At 43.6% G+C, this 25,630-nt stretch overlaps 2 protein-coding genes and 1 pseudogene across 4 annotated transcripts in view; 2 read left to right on the plus strand and 1 right to left on the minus strand.

Moving 5' to 3' along the window:
- Positions 1-20,292, plus strand: part of RBKS (ribokinase) — an 87,548-nt gene extending 67,256 nt beyond the window's left edge. The window contains exons 8-9 of one of the 3 annotated variants that reach the window (XM_026478099.4): positions 18,953-19,044; positions 19,173-20,292. In XM_026478099.4, coding sequence (XP_026333884.1) covers positions 18,953-19,021 — 69 coding nt within the window. In that variant the 3' untranslated portion in view covers positions 19,022-19,044; positions 19,173-20,292. Of the gene's footprint in view, positions 1-13,390; positions 15,591-18,952; positions 19,045-19,172 lie in introns of those variants that run through there. The other 2 variants (XM_048222757.2, XM_026478089.4) reach the window with 2 other exon arrangements.
- MRPL33 (mitochondrial ribosomal protein L33) lies at positions 15,211-24,065 on the minus strand. Its single transcript, XM_026478143.4, has 4 exons — positions 23,960-24,065; positions 23,084-23,102; positions 21,267-21,373; positions 15,211-15,511 (listed from the first exon to the last, which is right to left on the minus strand). Exons 1-4 carry the CDS (start codon positions 23,979-23,981, stop codon positions 15,462-15,464), a joined length of 198 nt encoding a protein of 65 aa, XP_026333928.1. The 5' UTR covers positions 23,982-24,065; the 3' UTR covers positions 15,211-15,461.
- On the plus strand, positions 19,180-20,292 carry LOC113240725 (40S ribosomal protein S4-like; annotated as a pseudogene).
- Positions 24,066-25,630: the final 1,565 nt, after the last annotated feature.

The following is a 25,630-nucleotide window of genomic DNA, read 5'->3' on the forward strand; positions in this document are numbered from 1 at the left end:
CCAATACCTACAGGCGGCCACTACTAGAACTCTCTGGAGCCTGGCCTTCCTCGTAATTAAGAGCCACAGGACACTGGCACACACAGGACAGTGTGTGCTCCTCACCTGATCACTCAGCACCCGTCCTCCTGACAGTCTCACTGGCTGTGAGAACATCCTGCAGCATTAAGCCACGCACAGCATACACTCCTTCCCTGGGACCCTTGGGTCAGGCCCTAGGATCACGACCTTCTTGGTCCCTTAGAACCCTTGTCTGGTCCCTTCTGACGTAGGTCATGGGCTTTCATTTCGAAAAATGTTAACAAACGAAGAGGTCCTCCGAGATGGTGCCGTCTAAGCCCATCTCACTTTTGGTTTGTGGGGCACCCGCGCTGCTCCGGGCACTGTGCTAGGCCTTTCCTAGACATTATCTACTTCAGTATTTACAGCAGTCCTGTGCGGTAGGTGCCCATTTTACAGACAGTCACAGAGGAGGTTGAGTAACTTGCCAGGGTGGTGAAATCGGGACATAAACTCAGGTCCATCTGATTCCAAACCATCTACTGCATTGTCCCAGCTGAGAAAACATGTTCCCAGTTGAGAAAACCGTTTTCCCCAGCTACTTCCAGCGGGGCTCCACTGTGGGTATAAAAATACTGAATTTGCCATTCTTAAAAGATGACGCATGGCTAATAAAAAGGCAGGATTTGAAACCATGTTTGCTCGTTCCCTCTGTGCTGCATTCTTGAGGGTCATGACACAAGGGCTCCCGCCAGTCCTTGATTAGTCCTTTAAGGATAAAGAACGACTTGTACATCCCCAGGCCTGCCAGATGTTCATGCCTCAACCTCCTGCAGACAGGAGCGACGTGGGAGCCCATTCTCAGAATGTGGAAGCAGGAGCACAGCAGGACTGCCCCCCACGCTAGCCCGAGGGCGAGCCATCTCAGGGTTGGTGCAGCCCTGCTGGCGTGGGGGTGGAAGGTGGCAGGGATCCTGGCAGGCTGACATGGTTCTCTCTCTCTTTCCTGAACCCCTTGCGATATTCTTTCTTGAGAAGAAACAGTGCATTGATTTGGGATTTAGTCATGTTTCATCCCATCTGCCTTTTCCCTGGCCTCTAAAACCACAAGCCTGGCTGAGGAATTCGGGTCCACAGTGTGGGCTTTGAATAGCTTTGTGTAGGGAGAGGTTTCGAAAAGAAAGGAAAGTGGTTATCTACTCCTCAGCTGGAATGTGTTAAGCCATCGAGGAAGAATGTGAGGGTTTTAGCTGTTAGGGTCCGTCAGCAGTTCGGGTGATGAGTCATCCAGTGTGGGGACGGATTCCTGAGAAATGAAGCCTCGTGATGACATCATTCTTGCAAGATTGTCTGGGGTCTGTTGTAGCCGCCTGACATGTTCTTACCTTGCGGATTTTCATCACATGGGTTTTTTCCCAACCACACTTAATACCCACCATGCCTTCTTAACTCATCCACTTTTCTATCAACTAGAATTTGGCAACCTGGGACTTTCACAGGTCTGTCTCCTTGTCATCCTTGCTCCAGGGCATTCTTGGGACAGTGTGTGCTCCTCACCTGATCACTCAGCACCCGTCCTCCTGACAGTCCTCAAATCCGTCAGCACGTTTCAGCGGTGAGCCTGGCGCCGTGCTAGTCTGAGGGGCTGAAGGCCCAAAAGGAGGGCCGGAGCATGCTGGAGGGTGCCTACCCAGACTCATGGGATCGGGGAAGACCGCACTTTAAATGTGGTGCCAGTCAGTAAATACGTGATGACTAAGTGAATACCTCAGTGGAGTCTTAGAAGATGAGTAGAAGTTAGTCCAGGGAAGAGTCCAAGCGAGGTATTTCCGTGAAGGAAGACCCAGGCTTCCATAGATGAACAGGAAGAAGTAAGAGATGAAACCGGGCAAGTGTGCTAGAGAGCCTCGTGTCCCATGCTGAAGAGCCAAAATTATATCCTAAGGAAGCTGAGAAACGTTCAAAGGGCTTTAGGCATGGAGGTGAGGTGGCCAGATTTACAGCAGTGTGGAGGCTGGCTTGGAAGGGGCCAGACTGGAGGCAGGGAGACCAGTCAGGGAGTTAACGCAGTCCTCTAGAGGTGACGTGAGCATGAAGCAGGGTGACGGGAGGAGGGATGGAGATGAGAGAACAGATCTGAGCAATATTTAGGATTTAAACTTGGCAGCTGGTGACAAATTAGTTCTATGGGAGGGTGTTCTCCAGAAGACCCCAGACTTTCCGTGTGGGAAAGATAAGGGGCCCCGTGTTCAGGCAGAGGTGCGAGTTCGGTTGGGGCATGCCGAGTTGGAGTTGCCTGCAGGGGACATGAGACTGGTCGAGCAGACTCATGGGTACTTGGATACACAAATCCGAAGACAGAAGAGAGCGTGGGCTGAAGAGACTGACTTAGGACTCATGGTGTTCACAGCAGTTGAAACCATAACTGCACAGCAGTGGAAGCACCTGGAAATTATAGGCAATGAGAAAGACACTGGGCCAAGGACAGAAGCCAAGGGAATGGCAATACTGTTAGTGCAGGAGAAGGAAAAGGGCCCCATGATAGAGACAAAGGAGAATCAGAGAGACGCGGGACCCCGGAGAGTCCCTTGCTGCTCTGTGCTTCTCTCCCTCCTGAACCTTCCCCAGAGCCCGTTCACTGCAGCTGCAGCTGCCCCTCATCCACCCTCCTGTAGAGATTCCTGCAGCTTCAAGGCTCGTTCACTTACAATGCTTGACCTCCTTTCCTCACCGTTCTGTGTATCTACATCACCATTCTTCTCTCCACCCCACTGCTGCCATCCTGTCAGACGACTAAAGTGCCACGAGGGTGAACCATCGCCAAGTCTCATAGTTTCCAGACGCCCTCACTTCCAGTGACTCTTCACCTCCCCTCCAGCCTGGACTCCCAGGAATGGTTCGTGCCGCATGGCTTCCGTTATATGCGAGTTCACCTTGCATCCTGCTCCCTGGGCACCGCCAGCTCTCTCACCTCCAGTCACACGTACCTCACTGCCCTGAGTTCCGTCTGTTTCCTTCTGACCTGTTGACTCCCTCCTGACCTCCCCTCCTTCCTTAACTGGGTTAGACTATCTGGCTGTTCATCGGAGTGCTGTTTCCTGAAACCTTAGCTTTCTTTGCACTCCCACTCTCCCCCACACCTGACGAGGGCAATGCAAGGTCACCGCCTCTTCTTGGCTCCTGCCCCAAGCACACCGAGGAAAATGGGACCCCGTACAGAGGGACATCATTAGACATTCACCGTCTCCACTCTGTCATCCCTGTCATTCTTCAGTGCTATAGAAAACCCAAGCCTTCCCGTGGGGAAATAGGAAAATTCAAGCCGTGGCCAAAAGCCCAATCTCCATCTCCCAAAATAGCTTCTCCACCCGCTCTGTTGCTGGATTTCCACACAGATGACCTTGGGACAACTCCTGGCTGCCCTTCACCACCTGTATTCTTCCCTCGGGCAAGTGACTTAACTTCCTCGAATCCTAGTTTCCTCAGCTTTAAAATCAGGACCCTCCAGTGTTGCTGCCACCCTCTGGGGCACTTTGTGCAAATGAGAAGAAGGTGCCCCTTGGGCCAGGCACACAGCGTGATGAGCTAAGCATGGCCTGCAGACCACAGTCCCCCCCACCCCGGCAACCTGGGCCCCCTGGCGCACTGCCACCTTGAATGACCATACACGGGGCCCCAACCACACCCACCTCTCCACGGGGTCTTGTGAAATAAAGGCCACAATATGCACAGCACCCAGCCAAGAGCCTGACTGCGCAGACCCTCAGGCGAAAGGGTCAACACAGCCCGCTGGCACCTGGGTCCACCTGCCGGCGGGCTCCGCTGGGACAGCGCTGGCTGCCACCTTCGGGCATATTTACTGCCAGCTCCATGAGGTCCATCCGTGTGCGCCCATTTCTCGGCAAGAGAGCGGAGCCCTGAGAGACTGGAAGTGAGCTGCTAAGTGAGGGAGCAGACCCGCGGTCCTAGGCAAGGGCTCCAGGCTGGCAAGGGGCAGTGGGCGGGAGTAGGGAGTGGGACAGTTGGGCAGAGAGGGCCGTCTGAAGGGAGAAGGGAAATGAGTAACACCCTCCCAAGGGCGACAATGCCTCAGGCACTAGGGACAGAGGCTGCCCGCCCCAACCCCACACCCCAACTCTAGGGTGCTGCCCTCGGGAGCTCCCACCTCTCAGATGCTCCCCTGGGGGCCCCCTCACTAGCTGCTCATCAGTGCCATGCTCCCTCCCCCACCCGGCCGGCAGAGTGCCTGGGGCCCTGCACCTGCCCGCCCCCCGGAGACGTCTTGCTGTCCTTTCACTCCACTGATAGTCCACCTGCCTCCATGGGTGCCACAGACCAGGACGTCTCCACACCCAGAGTGTGAGGGCCCAGTCCATCCTGTAAGAGCGACTCTTCCTTAAGAGGAAATCACGGTGCAAAGGCAGCGAATAGTAGCCACCTGGGTATTTTTATGGAAGAAAGATGAATTATGCCATCACCCCTCCTGGCACAGAAATAATTTCAGTAAAAGGTTAAAACCATCATGTTGTATCAATGAGAACTGTTCCATTATTCCAAGAATGATTGATTGGAAAGTACTTTACTTACAGGAAAATCAAAGTGATACAATGCAGCTTCCACTTTTAAAGCACTTTCCATTAAAAAAAATCATACCAATGTATAAAAATAGTTATACCGAAGATGTGAATCAACAGCCGAGGAATTTATTGGCACTTGAAAGCCTTGTGATATAAATAGATTCAACAATGAGAATGAATCTCAAGTAACTCCGGGCTGTAGCAACCTAACCTCCATTTTCACTGACACAAAAGAAAATCACATGTAGTTCGGCGAGTCCTCTGGCCACCTTGGAAAAGAACAGAATGGAACTAGGTCCAACAGGGCAGGTCAACTCAAAGCACTGGGTGAGGCAGTGGGAGAGACGGAGGGGACAGAGATAGGGCCTCTGCCCTCACAGAGTTTTCAGACTGTGCCAGACTGTAGGCCTGTATACAACTCGGCCGCCAGTATCATGTCCTGAGGGCAGGGCGAAGGAACAGGAGATAGAAGGAGTGAGCTTCTGTTTAACTTGGGGATGTCCTTCCTTCTCCCCTCTCTCCCACCCTCCCACAAACAGTCGCTCTGTGGTGTAATGTGAACAGAACATGGAAATCAGCAGGGTCTGGATGCAAAGTGCCACTTACCAGCCGTGTGACCCTGGACAAATTACTTCATGTCTCTAGGATTCAGTCCCCGCGAGTTTTGGAGGGGACAGGGGGCTGTGGTTGTAAAGATGAAATGTCTCGTGTGTGTATGTAAGCACCGAGCTTTGCTGCTTCCTGATACAGAGCAAACAATAAACGTTCTCTCCCTTCCTTACCCTTCCACTCCTCTGTGAAGGTTAAGTAGTACTTACTTTTCCACCCCTTTCATGCTTACATTTCAAAGAGCTTTTCCATCATGGGATATAATGTGATTTTCAAGGTAGTATTTGCTGGTCTTTTTGGTTTTGAATCGATAACCCCTGTCCTCCAAGGGCTTTCCGACTTCCCTGTGTTTTGGAACTCAGAGGCCCAAAGGCGGCCCTGTTTGTGAAGAAGAACATGCAACACCCACCACCGCCACCCCACCTGAGACCGGGGCAGCTGAGAAGTGGCCCCTCGGCAGTCATTAACTGAGCATATATCGTAAATGAGCACATATTGTATAAGGGTTGTATAACTCTGAGGAGTCAAGGAAAGAACTAGACAGGATTGCTGACCTCTCCTAAGGCTTCAACATATGGGTGTCACCTCAGTCGAAGTTCTTGGTTGAAAACAACAGCCCAGTTGCGGTCCTGGCACGAGGCGCTGGATGCTTTCACCACGGTGCTGCCACTACCATCTCGGACCTGTTTTTCTGCAGTCACTGTCCTGGCCAGAAAGTTCCTCCCAGTCCCCTTGACTTTCAGGTGGATGGCACTGCCTAGTCCTTCATTGCAAGGGAAACCGCCCGGATGAGACGGGGATTCTTAATGCAGGAAGGGGTGTCTCTCATTCATTGCACCCCGACTTGGAGTAGACGCCCACTTAATTGAATTAAGAGAAAGGAAAATTATTCACAGGCTGAAATTGGCTCATTTGTAAATTCACAAAGAGTGACCAATGTTGATTTTTAAAACTTCTTTAGTAAAATTTCTTTTATTAAAACTTTAAAATGCTTGCTTCCCTAAGTCAAACTGACAGACAAGTTGTCGTAGGCCTGTACACCCTGAAGAGGTTCACCAGGAAGGAGCAGTTTGTCACATCTGTTTTATTGCTGCCTCTCAAAGTGCATAAATATACTTTTTTTGGATGAGCCATTCGAGAGTAAGTTGCAGACATCATGACTCTTCACCTCTTACGACTTGGGGAGAGACCTTCTGAGAACAATGACATGAACAAAACTACAATATAATTATCAAATGCAGGACACTTAACACTGAAATAATCTTATATGCAGAGTCCGGTAATGTTTCAGACGTGTTTTTTATAGTTTTTTTGGTCCAGGAGGCAATCTAAGAGTATGTGTGGCATTTAATTGTCATGCTCTTTTAGGCTCCTTTAACAGGAAGCAGATCCTCAACCTTGTCTTTCATGATACTGATATTTTTTTGAAAAGCACAAGTTCATTGTTTCGTCAAATTTTTCTCCATTTAGGTTTGTCCAGTGCCTCCCCGTGATCCGAGTTAGGTAACACGTTTTAGGCAGGAATACTACACAAGTGACATTATGTCCTTGTCAGGACCCCATGTAGGGGATCGTGCGATGGCAGTTTGTCTCATTATTGGTATGTTGCTCACTTGGTCAAGGTGGTGTCCCCTATGTTTCTCCACTAGACCATTATCTGTGACGAATAGGCCATCTGTATGGAGATACTTTCAAACTTGTAAATACTGTGTCCATATCAAACCTTTATCCAGCAGTTTCAAAAGCATCCATTGATGATTCTTGCCTGAATCAGTTATTACTGTGACGGTTGCAAAGTGGTGATTTTTCCAACTTCTGTATTTATTAATTGGCATTTTACTTTAAGGAAGAGCTGTCCCTTCTACATTATTTTCTCATTTATCTATTTAAAATCAGTGTAGACTCGAGGATTCTTTTTTCTTTTTTTTTAAGATTGATTTATGTATTCAGGGGAGGGGCGGAGGGTGAAGGAGTCCCAAGTGGACTTCACACTGAGCTCAGAGCCTGACTCAGGGCTTGATCCCATGACCCCAAGATCACAACCTGTGCCAAAACCAAGAGTCGGATCCTTAACCACCTGTGCCACCCAGCTACCCCAGACTCGTGGATTCTTAATATATTTGCAAGTGATTGTTAACAATTTATCTATTATCCATCCCTTCTATAAATCACTTCTGCATTTGTGGATGGGTCAACCTCACTGCAAGCAGATTTCTTTTTTGATGTGGGCTTGAACATTTAACGTACTCCCCCACTATTTACAAAGGCAAACAGGAAACAGAAAACTGAACTTTTTATGGGGATTTTTGGTTGAACACAGGTTATCAAAGTGTTAAGTAGCTGTGGCAAAATGGGATACCCTGAGAAGACATAAGGGAGCAGGCCCTTCTAAAGAGAGAAAGGAAGGGGGTTTTGCAGGAAGACATGGGAAGGTAAAGAAGAGTGGCATGATCATACTTCATGACTGGACACAGAAAGGGGGCCATGGGGTGGGGGAAGGGCAGGGCGATGGGAATGAATAGGGGAGTAAGGTGGGAAGGTTAAGTTAAAGTAGCAACATGAGTTCTATGAACTGAATTTGTTAAGAAAACTGAGAAGCAAGGAATGACAGATTCACAAAATCCCTTTGAGATATTAATCGTTCCATTATTTATGAGAAAACTAAGTCACAGAGAATTTACGTTAGTTTTCCCAATGTCACAGTGCTAGTAAGTGGCAAGCCAAGATTCAAATACAAATCTATTCAACTTCAAAGCCACATTGCTAGAAGACAAACACCTATAGAAGAACAGAGGTGGAGTTAGGGCTCACAGTATAAGGCCTGATAGGTTCCTATAGGCCAGTCATAACACTTAATTAACCTTGGCCCAAAGTAAGTCTCAAAAATTATCCAAACCATACACTTTAATCAGCAATAAGCCGAGGGCACTTAGATACTGCCAAAGTTTCCAAACCTTACATTACACTCCTGCATGACTCAGTGCCCCCATCCCCCAACCCTACCTATATAAAAATCAGCTTTATCAAATATCATTTTCATACACAATTTCACCCATTTTAAGTGTATGATTCAATGAGTTTTGACAAATGTAGAATCATTTAATCACCAATCATAATTACAGAACTTTCTGTCACTCCCGAAAGTTCCCTGTGCAGCCCCTGTGGAGTTGATATTCTCCAGCCCCTGGTCTGCTTTTTGTTGATATACTTTTGCCTTTTATAGAATTTCATATAAATGAAATCATGCAATATAGTCTATAGTCTTTTGTGTCTGGCTTCTTTCACTTAAGGTAATGCTTTTGAGATTCACCCACGTTACATACGCAATTTGTTCCTTTCTATTGCAAAGTAGTGTTCCACTCTATGGATGTACCACAGTTTACCCATTCATCCATTCAAGGATATCTGGATTGTTTCCAGTTTGGAGCAATTATAAAGCTCCTATAAACATTCACATATAAATCTTTATGTGCATTTGTTTCCATTCCTCTTACATAAATACCTAAGAGGAGAACTGCTAGGCTATATGATAAGTGTTTGCTGAATAATGTAAGAAACTGCCAAAACTATTTTCCAAAGTGTCTGTATCATTTTGCATTCCCACAACAGATAAGAATTCCAGTTGTTCCACTGGAACAAAAGTCATTATTTTCAATCTTTTTAATTTAGCCTTTCTAGGGGCGCCTGGGTGGCACAGCGGTTAAGCGCCTGCCTTCGGCTCAGGGCGTGATCCCGGCGTTATGGGATCGAGCCCCACATCGGGCTCCTCTGCTGGGAGCCTGCTTCTTCCTCTCCCACTCCCCCTGCTTGTGTTCCCTCTCTCGCTGGCTGTCTCTATCTCTGTCGAATAAATAAATAAAATCTTAAAAAAAAAAAAAAATTTAGCCTTTCTAATGGGTACGTAGTATTACCTCATTGTGTTTTTAATCTGCACTTTCCTAATGTTTAATGATGTTGAGCATCTTTCTGTATACTTATTTGCCATCGTATATCTTCTTTGATGAAGTCTCTGTTCAAATCTTTTGCACATTTTTATTGGGGTTTTTATCTTTTGGGGTTGCACTACTGAAATATAACAATGCTTTATCAGATATATGGGTTTAAGATTTTATCTATTTATGAGAGAGAGAGAGAGAGAGAGAGAGAGAGGGAACGAGCAGGGGCCAGGCAGAGGGCGAGGGCGAGGGACAAGCAGACTCCCTGCTGAGCATGGAGCCTGACACGGGACTCAATCCCAGAACTCTGAGATCATGACCTGAACCAAAATCAGACACTTAACCAACTGAGCAACCCAGGCACCCCATCAGATATATGTTTTACAACTATTTTCTCCCAGTTCACAGTTTGTCTTTTGGTATTCTTTTAAAGGACAAAAGTTTTAAATTTTGATAAAGTCAGATTTATCAGTTTTTTAAGTGCTTTGTGCTTTTGATATCCTAAGAAATCTGCCTAACACAGGGTTACAAAGATTTTCTCCTCTATTTTCTTCTAGATGTTTTGTTGTTTTAACCCTTATATGTGGGTCTATGGACCATTTGCAGTTAATTTTTGTGTATGGTGTGAAGGTTCACGTTTTTCCATATAGAGTCCATTTCTTCTAGCATCATTTGTTGAAAAAGCTATCCTTCCCTCCACTGAATTACCTGGTTAAAAATAAGCTGCTGGTCTTATTTACAGACTTTCTGTTCACGTGATCGACAGTGTCTGTCTTTACATCAATATCTCACTGATTACTATATCTTATGCTAAGTCTTGAAATCGGTTTACATCCTCCAACTTTGTTCTTTTTCAAAATTGTTTTATCTATCCTAGGACCTTTGTATTTCCATATAAATTTTAGAAATCAACTTACCAATTTCTAAAAATGTCTAACTGGGAATTTTTTATTGGAATTACACTGAACCTACATGTCCGTTTAGGAAGAATTGACATGTTAACAATATTGAGTTTTCCAGTTCATGAACATGGTTTATCTCTCCTTTTTTTTTTTCATTAATCTCTTTTACTTTCCATAGTAAGAGTGTATCAATCTTGCACATATTCATTCATATTGCACAGACTCACTTAACCCGAAACACTTCATATTTTTGATGCTAAGGTAGTGGTATGTTTTGAAAATTTAAATTTTTTCCTGTTCATTGCTACTCTATACAGATACAATTGATTTTTTTATGTTGACTTTGTATCCTGACCTTGCTAAATCTACTATTTCTAGTAGCTTTCTTGCTGGATTTCTTGGGATTTTTTATGCCATCTGCTAGGAAAGTTTTACTTCTTCCTTTCAAATCTGCTTGCCTTTTTTTTTTTTTTTCTTATTGTACTGGCTGCCAATCCAGTATGATGTCAAATAGAAGTAGTGAGTACGGACATCCTTGATTTGTTTCCAATATCAGGGAAAAATCATTCAATCTTCTCATTAAGTATGAGAAGTTAACTGTGGATTTTTTATAAATGCCCTTAATCAAGATCAAGTTATACCTTCTATTTCAAATTTGCTGAATTTTTGTTATAAATGGATGTAGAATTTACTAAATTTTTTTTAAGGTTTTTGCATCTAAGTTCATGAGAAACACTGGTGAGTTTTTTTTTTTTTCCTTGAATTGTCATTTTCTGGTTTTGGTATCACACTAACGATAGCACTACAAAATGATCTGGAAAGTGTTTCCTTGACTACTTTCAGAAAGAACTTGGGTAGAATTAGTATTATTTCTTACTTAAACATTTGCTAGAATTCTCAATGAAGCTATCAAGCTTAGAGTCTTCTTTGTGGGGGAAACTATTTTTAATACAGGAATAGTTAACCTTTGCAGTCTCTACCAACACAGGGTGTAGCACTAGGAATGAAAGGAAATCAAGTTGTGAAAATCACTGTTGCCTAAATAATGCTTCCGACACACACAGTTCTACCAAACACTGTGTTTCCCTGGCTTTGGCTATAATGGGAAGCAACTTAAATTATTTCATTAGTCTTTTCAGATGTAAGTACAATGCCTTACATACTTTCTTACAGATCTTGTGTGCGGCTAAATACCACCCCCCCCCCCCCCAGCCAACAGGAGTATATAAAACTCATTTCTGGCAGTGATGCTAGAATGTTTCCCCTCAGCCCTGTGCCTTTTGCACTGGTCAGGCTACAAGTTAAAGGTGAGAGAGGTACAGAAACATGACTTACCTATTCATGAAATATTTTTATTCTCTTAAGGTGTTTTTGGAAAAATATAAGCTTATAACAATAAGCTTAAGCAATAATATAAAAGATGCATAAAGGAAAAAATACGGCCCCTCTTCCTTGTAAACAATAAAACCAAATATTAATACTGTTGCATTGCTCTGCCATAAACTAATGGAGAGCAAGAGCCATGTCTCTTTTGTCCGTTGTTTCCGTCAGGAAAGACTGATACAAACAATGGCAAAGCATCTAGTATGGCACCTGACACATTTGGGGCACTCAGAAAACATTTATGGGAGGAAGGAAAGTGTTGAATTCACACCTGTGTTACTATGACTCCTTGGCAAGTTTAATACTGACTGCTTTATCTGTGTAAACAAGGGGAAATGTCATTCTCCTTAAAGCCATTGACTGTCTCATGAGCTCACTCTGTTCCTTCCTCCTCCTGTGTCTTTGTTCCTTGAGGCCTTTCTTCTCTATAAAACTGTCTCATCCATAAGAACTCCCTTATTCAGGGAGGCAGTCTTCAGACTCTTTCTTAGGATCCAGCAGCATTTATAAACTCTGCCACACTGCTTAGCATTTAATCCACAATGGATTCTACCCCTTTCCTAGCACCCATCACTGTCCTGGGCATATAGCTCGCCAAATACTCCAGCAGCAACTGGAACAATCTTGCATGCGAAGGCTCTTCATGAAGCCTGAAGTACAGCCTCAGGATTTGTTATGAAAACCGCTAGGTGTAAGGAACGACAAACTGGGAAAAACTGGGAAATGACCCTGAACGCTATTAAATACCAGAATGATTTTTGTTAGGTGAACATATGACTAGGTATTACCCTGCCTGAGGCGGAAGTCAACAGACTTTCTTTGGTATTTTCTATTTCTATGGGTCCATATATGTGCTCTACCAATTCAGACCTTTGGAGCTTCAGAGAAAAAGGAAACTGTTTTGTCCCTATATTTAGTTTGAAAATAATATCATCTGAATAGCTCTCACCACGTTCTGCATCCATTTTAATGGAGAAATGGCTAATTCTAGGACTAAAGCAGAGAATATACAAGATGAACCTGGAGCATCTTACTATCAGAAAGTAAAGCACTCAAAAAAACAAAACAATGGGGGTCTGTCAAAGGGACGCAGGAGCCAACTGAAAGGGCTCCCTCTGGCCAAAGCTGGAACGATTTGAGCAATGAAATAACGTAGTACTGGATTATAGCCCAAAGAATAAATTTTTTTAAAAGACCCATGAGTTCATTCAGATATAATTAGGTGACTGAAGAAGTTGGGGGGGGGGACAAATTTCCCATAGAGAATTCCAAATAATACTCTGTCCTACCCCTTAATTGTGGACTACACTTAGTGACTTGCTTCCAAAGAGTACTGTATGAAAAGAGGGAGGAAAGTAACTTTACAGTGGAGAAACCTGGCAAAGACTGCCTTAGCCGAGTAATCGAGATTAACATTATCAGTGACAAGTCCTGTTGACAGTATGTACCCTTGATATATGTGATGAGAGAATGACACTTCACCTCTGTGGTCTTCCTCCCAAAAACCATAACCACAGCCTGACTATGAGGAACACAGACAGATCCCAACTGAGGCACATTCTACGAAATATCTGACCAGTCCTTAAAACTATCAAGGTCACTGAAAACAAAGAATGTCCAAGAAACTGTCACAGCCCACAGGAATCTAAGGAGACATGACAACTAAATGTAATAGGGTATCCTGGAGGAGATCCCGGGACAGAAAAAGGACATTAAGCAAAACTGGAGAAATCCAAATAAAGTACGGAGTTCAGCTAGTATCAATACCATATCATTCATTATGACAAATGTACGGCCTTACCAGAGGTTACCAGATGTTACGAGAACTGGATGTAGGGTATATGGAAACCCGTGTACTATCCTTTTACCTTTTATGTAAATCTGAAGCTCTTCTAAAATAAAAGTGTACTTAAATATTTCGAAAATACAGTCTGGGCACCAGGTGACTACATGCTTATCTCCACAACTGTGCTTTTAATTACAGGGCGCTGGTGACAGTTTTGTGGGGGCTTTGGCCTTCTACCTGGCTTACTACCCAAATCTGTCCTTGGAAGAAATGCTCAAGAGATCCAATTTCATCGCGGCGGTCAGTGTTCAGGCTGCAGGAACACAGTCATCGTATCCATACAAAAAAGACCTGCCACTTGATCTGTTTTGATTGCTACTAGCCCTAAAATAAATGTACCTGGAAATAAAATGTACTGGGGGGAGGGAGGTGACCTCTCTTAGCTAGCAGCTTACTATAAAATATCCTCTTCTCCTTTCTTTGCAAATATGTTCATTTATGAAGTCATCCTCAGGCTTTCATTTACTCTTTTATAATGGTGGTTTCTTCGCTTTTCATGTATTTCCAAGAGCCAACCAAAATTAAGGATTCCACGACCAGGACCTGTACAAACATTACCACGATCAGGAATCAGCAAACTCACTTGCCAACAGATCGTGAACGCTGTATGTCCACCATAGAGCAGGGCTTGTGGACAACAATGTCTAGAGTCCGAGTGGAGAATGTTAAGGGAAGGGGGCCCATGACTGTTCAGTTCCTGAGAGACAGTTGATATTCAGCGTTAGTGTGTCAAAGCCTCTGTTTTGCAAGAGAAGCCAGAAGTTTGGATGTTTATTGAAATTTTTTCAATGGTTAAGTATCAGCAATTCATTTTTTTTAAATGTAAACACCACCTGTGGGCCACACTCAGCTCATGTGCTGAACAGACAAGTCATTTGTTAAGCCAGATTTTTTGTTGTTGTTTTGCTTTTTTTAATGGCGATTCATGTATGTCACAGACCCTTTATAGCAGGCTTGACTATAGGTGAAGGATTCTCCTTGTGACCCAAAATCACTATGTATAGTTTCAACCGAAAAATAGCCAAGATCTCATGTTACTGCTTTGAACCAGAGTTCTAACAAAAGAGGCCAGAAAACAGCTGACTGACTCGAATGCCCCAAGCCCCCGAGACTCAACAAGTGTCTACATCTGATTCCAGTTTCAGAAAGCTACTCTTGCATATCCTCCATAGACAGACTGGGCCACGGAGAGGAAACACCTGTTACTTTGGAATGCTGGTTTTGTCCTGCTTGAGCCCATGGTAGGCATGCCATCACTCTTCTACATAAGTGCTTTAAATGGTGTTGGATGTGAACCGGCAGAACTCAGAATAAAAGCTGATCCTTCTTACATTCAGAAATGTGCTAAGGACAAAACGGAGTATTTCTGAAAATCTGTAGGAAACAATAGCTTGAGTGAGAAAGTAGCGGATCTGGGTAGGGCTGTCTTACCTTACCTGAACATTAGGGATTATCAGTGGAATTTCCAAGTTGGTTGGCTGTGTGATACCATGCCCCAGAACCCCTAGCCATGGTTCTATGGAAATACACTATAGCTCTTCTTTAAATAAAAAATTTAAAAAAAAAAGGAACTCTAAAAGATAAAGGGAGTCCAAAGCATTCCTAGAAACTCCTAGATACTGCTTCAGTGTCCAGAGTTTGAGAATATGGACCAATACCATTTTTCCTAATTATATAAGCACAAAAGTTCTCACGGTTTCTTTTGTATTACAAGGCTGGCCCCTTTATTCCTGTTCACCGTTACCCTCTCTGTTACTACATGGGAGTTTTTTCAAGATCACTCTGGAGAGTGACTCTGCCTTTCCTATGAAGTACAAAGAGGAGCAGACTGGAAAGTCTTGCACAAGTTTCATTATGGAAACTTTCTTTTATACGAACAATGGTTATTCTTTATTAATGTAGCTGTTTTTTATTTCAAAGAGTGGGGGAAAACATCACTAAGAGACAATAGCACAGGCTATTTTAATATTTTTTATTAAGGGCTATAAAAATATCCAGAAAGATAAATAAATGTGATGCAATGATACATGTCCTAATATGAAGAACTTTCTTTCAGTACATTGTTTTTCTTCACAATGGCCTTCAAATCACAGGAGGCAGTGATTCCGTGCCATTTCCTCTTCTTTTATTACATGCTGCAGAATTTCTGAATCAGTATCCCGCCCTCAGTCTTCTCATTTATAAATCATATTCGTTTTCGATCCATTGTTTAGAGGGAGCGTATTTTCTTCTGTTCCACAAAGAGGACTTTTGTTTTCACTGTAAGAGAAAAATGGGTTGTAGCGAAGATGGAAAGTTTCATCACCATTTTCAAATAAAAATACCTATCAGACCACAAGCACTCTCCTTTCTCTTATTTTACTATTCCTCTGACATGGGGATGGAACAGATTTGCAAACTCAGTTCCTCGGTCCCAGAGGCCACAGAAACCTAGAGAAAATGGGAAGGAAATCAAGGGAAGGCTCCCCAGCTGATCGGTGGTGTCTTTGGTACCCCACCAGGTGATTTCTCACCCAATGTGAAACAGCCAAATCAAAAAACAAAACTAGGAACAAAACATGGAAAACAATGTCTTCACCCAGTTAATGAACACTCTTGCAGATGAGCAAGACCAGACTGAGAGCTGGACTCCAGAGAAAAAAGCAACAAGAACTGAGTAGACCACGGAAGAAAAGGCAGTCTGGCTAGAGGAGTAAATACACATCAAACCATGTACTTTCCAGAGACGGTGTAACACCCAAATATGGATTTTCTAGTATGGTAATAGAATGAAAATTATAACCAAAATCTCATGATTGAAAATATCATAACAGAGGATAGCTCTCTAAAACAAAACCAAAACAAAAGTACTAATTGCCTGGGGCGCCTAGATGGCTCAGTCAGTTGAGCATTCAACTCTTGGTTTCAGCTCAGGTCACGATCTCAGGGTCAGAGATCGAGCCCCGCGTCAGGCTCTGTGCTCAGCCCAGAGTCTGCTCAAGACTCTCTCTTCCTCTCCCTTCCCCTCTACCCTCCCCCCAATACTATGTATGTGTGTGTGCATGCGTGTGTATGCACGCACACACACATGCTCTAAAATAAATAAATAAAAATAAAATCTTTAGGGGCGCCTGGGTGGCACAGCGGTTAAGCGTCTGCCTTCGGCTCAGGGCGTGATCCCGGCGTTCTGGGATCGAGCCCCACATCAGGCTCCTCTGCTATGAGCCTGCTTCTTCCTCTCCCACTCCCCTGGCTTGTGTTCCCTCTCTCGCTGGCTGTCTCTATCTCTGTCAAATAAATAAATAAATAAAATAAAATAAAATCTTTAAAGAAGTACTAATTGCCTGGATAAAAGATCAGAGACTGGATGCTGGGCAGTAAGGTTTTCACTGTTCCTATAATGCTGTACAGCACTCCCCAATTTAAAAAATAGTAACAGGAAGATGAATTTGGCTCCGTGTCATAGAAAAAATAGGGAGCATGGAGTTGAAACGATTGGGTTTAAACCCTGGCTCTACCATTTATACCTGCTGTGAGTCCTTGGGCAAATTTCTCAAAATGTTCTGCCTTCAGTTTGCTTCCCTAGGGTGTGGATAACTCCATCTCCCGCACAGGGTTGTTGCGAGATATACAGTTGAATTGAAATGACACACTGCTATCCATAATCATAAACATAAATTTTCTGTCAAAATATTTGCTGCCTAATTCATAGAAGAATGAATCTGTCAAGTTCTTTCCTTACATCTAACCTAAATCTATTCTACTTCAATTAAAGTCTATATTGTCTTGTTTAGTCATCCAAGGAATCAAAACTGACAAGTTTTCATTTTCTTCATGATAAGCCTTCATATATTTAGCAAAGTTTAATAAGCTTACGCCTCAGCCTTTAATCCTTCCTCCTTGGAAATTAGCATCTAAGTTTTATATGAGGAAAAGGAGTTTGAAAAGGCAGAGGCTGGTTCTAGCCAGAGTATACTATGAAATGCTCAAATAATTGGGAACTTTTCTGATTTCCTTTATAAAGCAGACTAACAAAACATTACCCTTAAACTAACCATTTGCTGGGAGGACTGCCAAGCTATTTGGTACCTTGGGCAAGGGGGCAGGCCCCAAGGCAAACATCATCATGCTAGCCTGCAAGGCATTCAGTAGGTGGGCAGAAAGCCAGGCAGTCCACTATCCCAGAACATTCTCTTCTTCAGAAAAGGCAAAGTTGTGCTGTCAAGGCTTAGACCATTCCTTATCAGAAAAGTTCTAACAGTCTGTTTGAAATTTACATATGAATCTTCTCTCCCACTTTCAACTTATGATCAGAACTGTTCATGGTTGTGTTCTTTCCCAGTCTCAAAACTTAAAATCAATCTGACAAATAACAAGTTCCTAACACCTCTACACTAAGGATGAAAATCCTGATACATCTTCATACTGAAGATATAAAAGGTTATTCAAGTAACATTAATGTTGTACAAGTTCCTAAAAATAAACTCTAAGGGAGCTAAATGCTAGAAAAACAATTACTGTAAAGTGCATCACTTTGAGTTTTCACCAGCTGATACAAAGAAATCAGAGGGAGAAAAGTATCACACCAACTCAGTATCGTATTGCTATGGTCTGAATATTTGGGCCCCCCTACCCCAAATTCATATGTTGAAATCCTAAACCCCAAACACACTGGTATTAGGAAGTGGGGCCTCTGGGAGGGGCTCTGGTCACGAGGGTGTATTCATGAATGGGATTAATGCATTATAAGAGACCCCACGATGCTTGCCCGCCCTTCCACTGTGTGAGGACACAACAAGGCACAGGCTGCAAACCAGGAAGAGGGCCCTCACCAGAAAGCAACCAGGCTGGCACCTTGATCTTAGGACTTCCCAGGCCCCAAAACTCTGAGAAATACATCTCTGTTGTTGATAAGCCACCTAGTCTGTGGTATTTGTTACAGCAGCCCAAAAGGACTAAGACACATACCCTATCATTCTAATAATTTTTCTACCATATGAGGTATCATCCTGAAACTCGGACTCCCAATCATCAGGTACAAACCTAGAATTCCTTCTGTATTATGATAAACAATGACGAGAAATTTTAACACCATGAAAACGGCAGGGAATTTTATTCGTGTTTAAGAATGGAAATCATCCAATTTTACAACTGGGCTTCTCAGAGCCCTTTTTTATATGCCTCCTCACACTGGCAGAGACCTTTTTTTTTTTTTTTGAAGGTGTTATTTTTATTTTTCTTAGACATTGATGAATGCAGCATAATGAATGGTCCAGCAGTGGTTGTGAGACCTTCCGTACCAACACTGAAGGCAGCTATGAATGCAGCTGTTAGCCAGGATTTGCACTAAGAGCCTGCCCAGAAGTCAGGCACTGGTAGGTAGGTTTCAGCCTCCTGTGAAACCTCTCATGAGTACACAGAGTAGTTTAGGGCCCGGGCTTTGGAGTCCAACAGTCTTGAGTTCAAATCTTTGTAACATAGTTTAGCTGTGTGTCCTTGATTAAGATCCTTGGCATCAGATTCCTCATCTATAAAACAGAGATGCCTGGAGAGTACAGGTGCTTGTGTTCATGACATCTGAAGATACGAGGCTTGTGTAGGTAAGCAAACAAGACAGAATTTTCCATTTTGTCTGATTATTTACAAACACTCGTTTGTCTCCTTTCTTTCAGGGATCACTGTCTTTTACTGCCTATACTGTCCTTTTGTTGTTGTTTCCAGGGAGAAGGGAGATTCGGTTCCTATTATTCCATCTTGGCCAGAAGTGCGTCTATGAGTGCTTATCCTTAGTTAATAAAAAAGCTGCTTATGAGGTTAAGTATCTGTCTTTCATCATATAATGGATTAATTTTGGGAAATAAAATTCTGGTACCAATTCAATTCTGATCACCAGTTGGGTATCTTACAATGCAGCTCAATTCTGCTCTCTTTTCGTGCCTAGCATAGCCATGGCTGGTGGTCCCAAGAAGCATCTAAAGTGTGTGGTGGCTCCAAAGCATGGGATGATGATAAACTGACCGCTGTGTTTGCTCTTCATCCATCTACTGGTCCCCATAAACGGAGAGAATGTCTCCCTCTCATCATTTCCCTAAGGAACAGACTGAAGTATGCCCTACCAGGAGAGGAAGGAAAGAAGATCTGTACGCAGGGTTTTATTAAGACTGATGGCAAGGTCTGAACTGATATAATCTACCCTGTTGATTTTATGGAAGTCATCAGCATTGATAAGACTGGCGAGAATTTCCGTCTGACGCAGGACACCAAGGGTCGCTTTGCTGTACATCATATTACAGCTGAGGAGGCCAAGTAGAAGTTGTGCAAAGTGAGGAAGATCTTTGTGGGGATGAAGGGAATCCCTCACCTGGAGACCCATGATGCTCGCACCATCTGCTATCCTGATCCCCTCATCAAGGTGAAGGACACCATTCAGACTGATTTGGAGACTGGAAAGATGACTGATGTCATCAGGTTTGACAATGGTAATCTATGTATGGTGACCAGAGGTGCTAACCTGGGAAGAAGTGTGATCACAGAGATAGACACCCCGGTTCTTTTGATGTAGTTCACATCAAAGATGCCAATACAAGAGCTTTGCCACCGGCTCTCCAACATTTTTGCTTTTGGCAAAGGCAACAAACTATCATTTCTCTTCCCCATGGAAAGGGTATCTGCCTCACCACTGCTTAGGGGAGAGACAAGAGACTGGCAGCCAGAGCAGTGGGTAACATGGTCTGTAGGTGGTGTGACTGAAGTCTTTATACTTAAAGATAACACAGCATGATTTAAAAAGAAGAAGAAAAACCTTGATACCAGCTACCAGTGATTAACAACTCAGGAGCAGCCAGATGGAAGTGACGCATAGGGCAGATATGGGGAAGGGGCACACAGCCTCTACGCCCTCTCCCAGCAGGTCTCTCCCATAGTCACCACACGGTCACCAACCCAGAAGCTCCAGTACAGTTCTTATTAAGAAGCAATTATCGAGAGGCTGTTCAGAACCAAGGGCACAAAGATGAAACAAATGGCCTGGAATTTTAAAATAAATAATCTGTTTGCTAGTTTACTTTATATAAATCTGCTCACGAAATCCAAAAACAAAATTGGGCTTCTACCAATAGCAATCAGCTGCTGTCTTTTGTTTGTAAGCAGGCAATCTGGCCTTGGGAGCACTTGCCTCTTTTGGACAAATACTTCCATCTACTTTTTTTTTTTTGAAGATTTTTATTTATTTATTTGACACAGAGAGAGAGCTATTGAGAGAGAGAACACAAGCAGGGGGAGTGGCAGGAAGAAGCAGAGGGAGAAGCAGGCTTCCCGCTGAGCAGGGAGCCCGATGTGGGACTCGATCCCAGGACCCTGGGATCATGACCTGAGCTGAAGGCAGCCGCTTAACCGACTGAGCCACCCAGGCGCCCCTCTACTGAGACCATTTAAAGTTACCATTTATTATGGCATTTTCGCAGATGGTACAAAATGGAAAATGACATTTCTTACCTTCCTGCACTAATAATATAGATACCACACTCCTTTAATTCAAATCTGGACCTAACCGCTTGCCACTGTTAGACGATCTCAGGAGAATATTCCCTCCTCATCTGAAGACAAGACTCTTTTCTTTCTGTTTCCAGAACAGTAACACCTATTCTCTTTATATGGCTGGTTTCTTTCCAGATCTATCCTATCTAAAGGATAGGATAAAGGTGGACTCTGCCTCTCCCCACCTTTATGGTATCTCAGCATCCTGCTTGTGTCTCTCAAAGCACTGAGCAGAACATTATTTATTCTTTCTTTCTCTCCCTTCCAAACCAGATTGTAAGTACCAAGAATACAGAGACTGAGCCTGAATGTGTCCTCGTGTATCCCGGCACCTGGGACAGTAACTGGCACTACAGTAAACATTCAATACTCACTCACTGAATGCTACAGAGCTAAAGGGACCACAAAACTGCCAAGACATGTTAAGCATCAGTCTGGAAAGGGCAGCAGGCCTTGAAAGCATTTGAATTCATTGTGGAGTAATTTCTCTGAATCTTACCAATTGGATCATAATGCAAGAGAGTCAGTTTCTCCCGTAGTCGGCTTCTCTTAGTGTTGAAGGAGTAACCTGTCCCAGCTTGGCTCAGCATTTTCACCAGAATGGTTCTAAGATTTAAAAATAAGCTATTACAAGCTGAGGAAATAGACTAAAATCTGTCATGGGAGGACGGCACATTTTGAGAACTCTGTACAGTAGTATTAGTGGTGGGATATCACTTAGCCCTAAGAAGGTTCAGTTCCAAGCCTACATTTTCCATAAACCACAATTTCAATGGCTCTGATTCCCAACGTCTGTTTCATTGTAGAGTGCCTTAGTAATCAACTAACCAATCAACAAAATCAAACCACATTGTGGGAACAGACTCAGACGCCCACCACTTAGAAGGACCAGAAGTCAGGAAGGGGGAAAATACAAAAGTATTGGTAACCCCAGCCGGCCAGTTGGGAAATCATAAAGATGGCTATCTCAAAAGAGCCCTATCTTCCAGGATGTGCAATAGGAGTACAATCAGAAGGGACAAAATAGAAAGATTGGAACTTTTACACTGCTGACATGTAAAACCTTGCTCCCCTTCATATTTCGTTTAACTTACAGTCATCCAAAACATAGAGCTCATGTTTTGCCTCATTAGACCCTTTAATACCTTGTACTGTTACTTTTTCATGTGTCTGGCTTCCCCTATGTAGACCATGCTATTTTATTTCTCATCTAATTCCAAAAAGAATTTATAGCATCTACAAATACATTACACATCTTTGCCTCCCTTTCAATGTCCAGCACAGTGCCTCATACATAAGAGGCACACAATATTTGTTAATTAAGACAACATTCATTCATTCAAAAAAATTTAACAAACGCCTATTAAGTGCTTACTCTGTGGAATGCACTACAGGAAATGCAAAGCCCTGTAAGGCTGCCCCTCCCCACTGCAGGAACCAACAGTATAGTATGGAAGGTGAGTTGTGTATACAAGGGTATAAGGCAAGACATATTTGACAGATGTCACAAGAAGGATACAAAGAACATGAGAGGCAGGGAGTACCTCTAAAGAAACCAAAGGCATGGGAGAGTCCTATAGAACCTGGAGGTGCGGAATTCTAACATAAATAACTGGACTGTGGGAAAAGCAATATGAATAAAAGCTATCTGGGAGAAAACACTAACTTACATTTTTCATTAACTTTAATCCAAAAAACCTAGTTTTATGATCTGGGATGTGTCTTGGTTGTAAGCAAAGGCTGCTTTAGAATGTTCCTTTTTTTTTTCTGGAGAAGAATTTTCCTATTTTTAACACAAAATCTTCAGTTATTGTCTACAAAATTTATTTTGAGATGCCAGTTTGGTATTTATAGTCTCTCTGGTGCAGCATAGAATCTTTAATCTTTGCTATTTTTGCTTATTCCATGAATGCAAAGGATTACAAAACTCATTAAAACTGACTGTAGTTCAATCAAATCACAGCTTGTTCAGCCAAATTCCTGTAGCGGGCTCCAGACAAATGGCCCTCAGTCCTTCCTCTGAGGAAACAGAAATATGGTAGTAGTCCAAAAAGAGCATGGGAACCCTGATGGTTTGTTTAGGAACAAGACAGCAAGGGTTCTTTCAATTATTTGAACATCACTTAAGTAAGTCAGTTGGGCAGGAGGGAAAATATTTTTTGAAAGAGTTCACAGAGCCAGAACAATTCACCAAGTAATCAATCCTCAAACCAACTTTCAGAAAATAGAGACCAAATGCTTAGTTTAACATAAGGATGTGTTGGCAGCCACTGGAAAAACAAAACAAAGTTTTAAAAAAAGAAAAACCTTACTTACTTTGACTTGCTCTTGGCAACTTTCTCGCAGAGAGGAAGGTTGAAAGAGAAAAGAAAATAGCAACTTATTATCTTTCTTATGCAAAGTTCATATGTCTGTAATAAATATGTAAATGTCGAAGTATGCCATAGGTTGTCACTCAAGTAACTACTCCCTAGCTTGTGGAGATCCCGCTAGAATTCTAGAAAGACAAAGATTCAACCAACACAATTCTGGATGTAATGCTTTGCACAATCTCTTTTCAGTTGGACCGGTTACTTTTCAAATCTCTCTAAGATCTGCTACACATGTTCCTCTTCTAAGGTGCAAAATATCTGCACTGGAACAAGCCACTGGTCTGACAAGTTAACCTATGCAAACTGCAACGACCATCACACCAGGTGGAGGAGGGAAACTAAGCTAGAGGTTGGCCTGGTGCAGGGAAGAGCGCGGCCTCGGGGAGCCAGAAACTTCTTTCCCAGCCCAGCTGTATTGACTTAGAGTAAGTCACTGCCCTTCTCAAGCCATTTCCTCACCTTCAGAGTTCGAAACCAGTGGACTAAAAATTCTAAGGTTTTTCTTCCCACTTCGGACGTGCAGGGATTGTGCTACCACATCCGTACGGAGGACGGGGGAAAGCGCCCCACTCCTGCTGACCAGACTCGACTGCCCCCGTCCCGGACCGCAACGAGACCAAGAACTAGCGCCGCAGACCCCCAAGGACCACTCGCCCCGCAAGGCGGTGCGCCGCAGGGCATGCCGGACGCTGTAGTCCTGAAGGCCTGGAGAGTCGCGGCGGCCGCTTCCCGGCCGGCGCGCGCCCCTGGCCCCGCACCGTCCCGGCGCCTTCCTTCCGCCCTCGCCGCAAGCCCTGCCGCCTCCTCCAGCCCCACTTACAGGTGACCGCGGACAGGAACATGGTGACAACACTACCACAGTCTCCTAAATGGACCCAAAGTCGCTGAACAAACAACTGCTTCCGGGGCACAGCCCTGTTCCGGAAGAGGACGTCGAGAGCAGCCTGAAGCCACGCCCCCCATATAAGCCTCTGGTCCTGACGCCGCTGGTGTGTTGTGTTCACCACAGGCCGGGAGTTTTACTTTTGTGGTACTGGAGGTTGGAGTCCCCTTCCCTAGCAGAGAGAGAGTTTCAAGCGCTGAGGTTCACGCCCCAAGCCCTGCCTCTTACTTCTGGGTCAGAGTTAGGTCGTTCCATACTTTCACTGAATAATCGCCACCACCTGCATTAAAGCTGCAGGAACTGTATGGTTCTCAGCTGCTCCAGGTTACCAGGCTCCCCCATATTTCCTTAAAATGTTGCCTTCTTTTGCGTCTCCCGATCCAACTTCATCTCTGCCTGGTTAAAAGCTGCTCTCAGTCCCTTCGGAGTTAGAACCCCCACCTGAATATCCCCCACCCCTTAATTATCTGTTGGATTTCTAGGAGGGCACCCACCACCTTGTGCATCTTGTTAACTGCAGTATCCGAGCACCTAGTGCCAGCAAGAGGAGCTGAATAACAGATTTGGGAAGCTCACATAACTTGCCTAATGTCACAAAACTAGTCAATGGCAGAGTCAGAATTTCAACCCAGGTCTTGTCTGACTGCCAAAACTCAATGCCTTTCCCACTAGACATTGGGACCTACTACTAATCTGCATCTTTAATTCTTAATGTCTCTCTGCAAGGAACCTGGGCTCTTTCAACACCAAGAACTTCATCTGTAACCTTGTTTCCCAACTAATAATCAGGACTTTCCAATTTTTTCCTAATCTATGAATTTGTCTATATATTAAATCTTACAAATGTGAAATAAAATTCAATCTCATGATTATCTTCACAAAAAGTCTTAAAAGAAAATTTAGCTCTTCAATACAATTCTTTTTTTTTTTTTTTTTTTTTTTTTTTTTTTTTAATTAGGACTGTCCTTGCCCTTAGTACCTTACAGTTTTTTAACCCTCTAATGATTTTCGGTCCTCTGATAACCTGACTCTAACAAATGAGCACCCCCTAAGTGCCCAAATCCTTCTTCACCTTGTGCAATTCATCTGACAAAGAGTTTTAGGTGTTCAAGAAGGTCAGGTTTCTTATCTAGGAAATTCCTTTAGAGGATATACAAGAAAAGTACAAGGGACTGGAAGCCAAGAAACATGAATTTTAGCCTTTGTTCTGTCCTTTGGAAAGTCAACTATTCACACCTCAGTTTCATGTTGAGGGAGGAATTGGATCAGTGGTTCTCATCCCTGATGGTATATCAGGGTCACCTGTGGTCTTCTAAAACTCCATTTGCCACCAGTGAGGCCCACGGTCTGTATTTTCTCCAAGTTTTCTATAAAGAAGCATTTCAAACATATCAAAAAGCTGAAAGGATAGTGTAATGAACACACCGTATACCCAATTCAACAAACGTTAACATTCTGCTATATATTCTGAATAAATAAGATATTTTTTAGATATGGCTCTTTGCTAAGCTATGTGAAATTAAATTGCAGATATCACAACCCTTCACCCCTCACATTTAAGTAGGTATCTGCCAAGACTAAGATTATACCTATAATACTATTTTCACT

This window comes from Ursus arctos, unplaced genomic scaffold (assembly GCF_023065955.2).
Source record: "Ursus arctos isolate Adak ecotype North America unplaced genomic scaffold, UrsArc2.0 scaffold_8, whole genome shotgun sequence".
NCBI classification, from domain to species: domain Eukaryota; kingdom Metazoa; phylum Chordata; class Mammalia; order Carnivora; family Ursidae; genus Ursus; species Ursus arctos.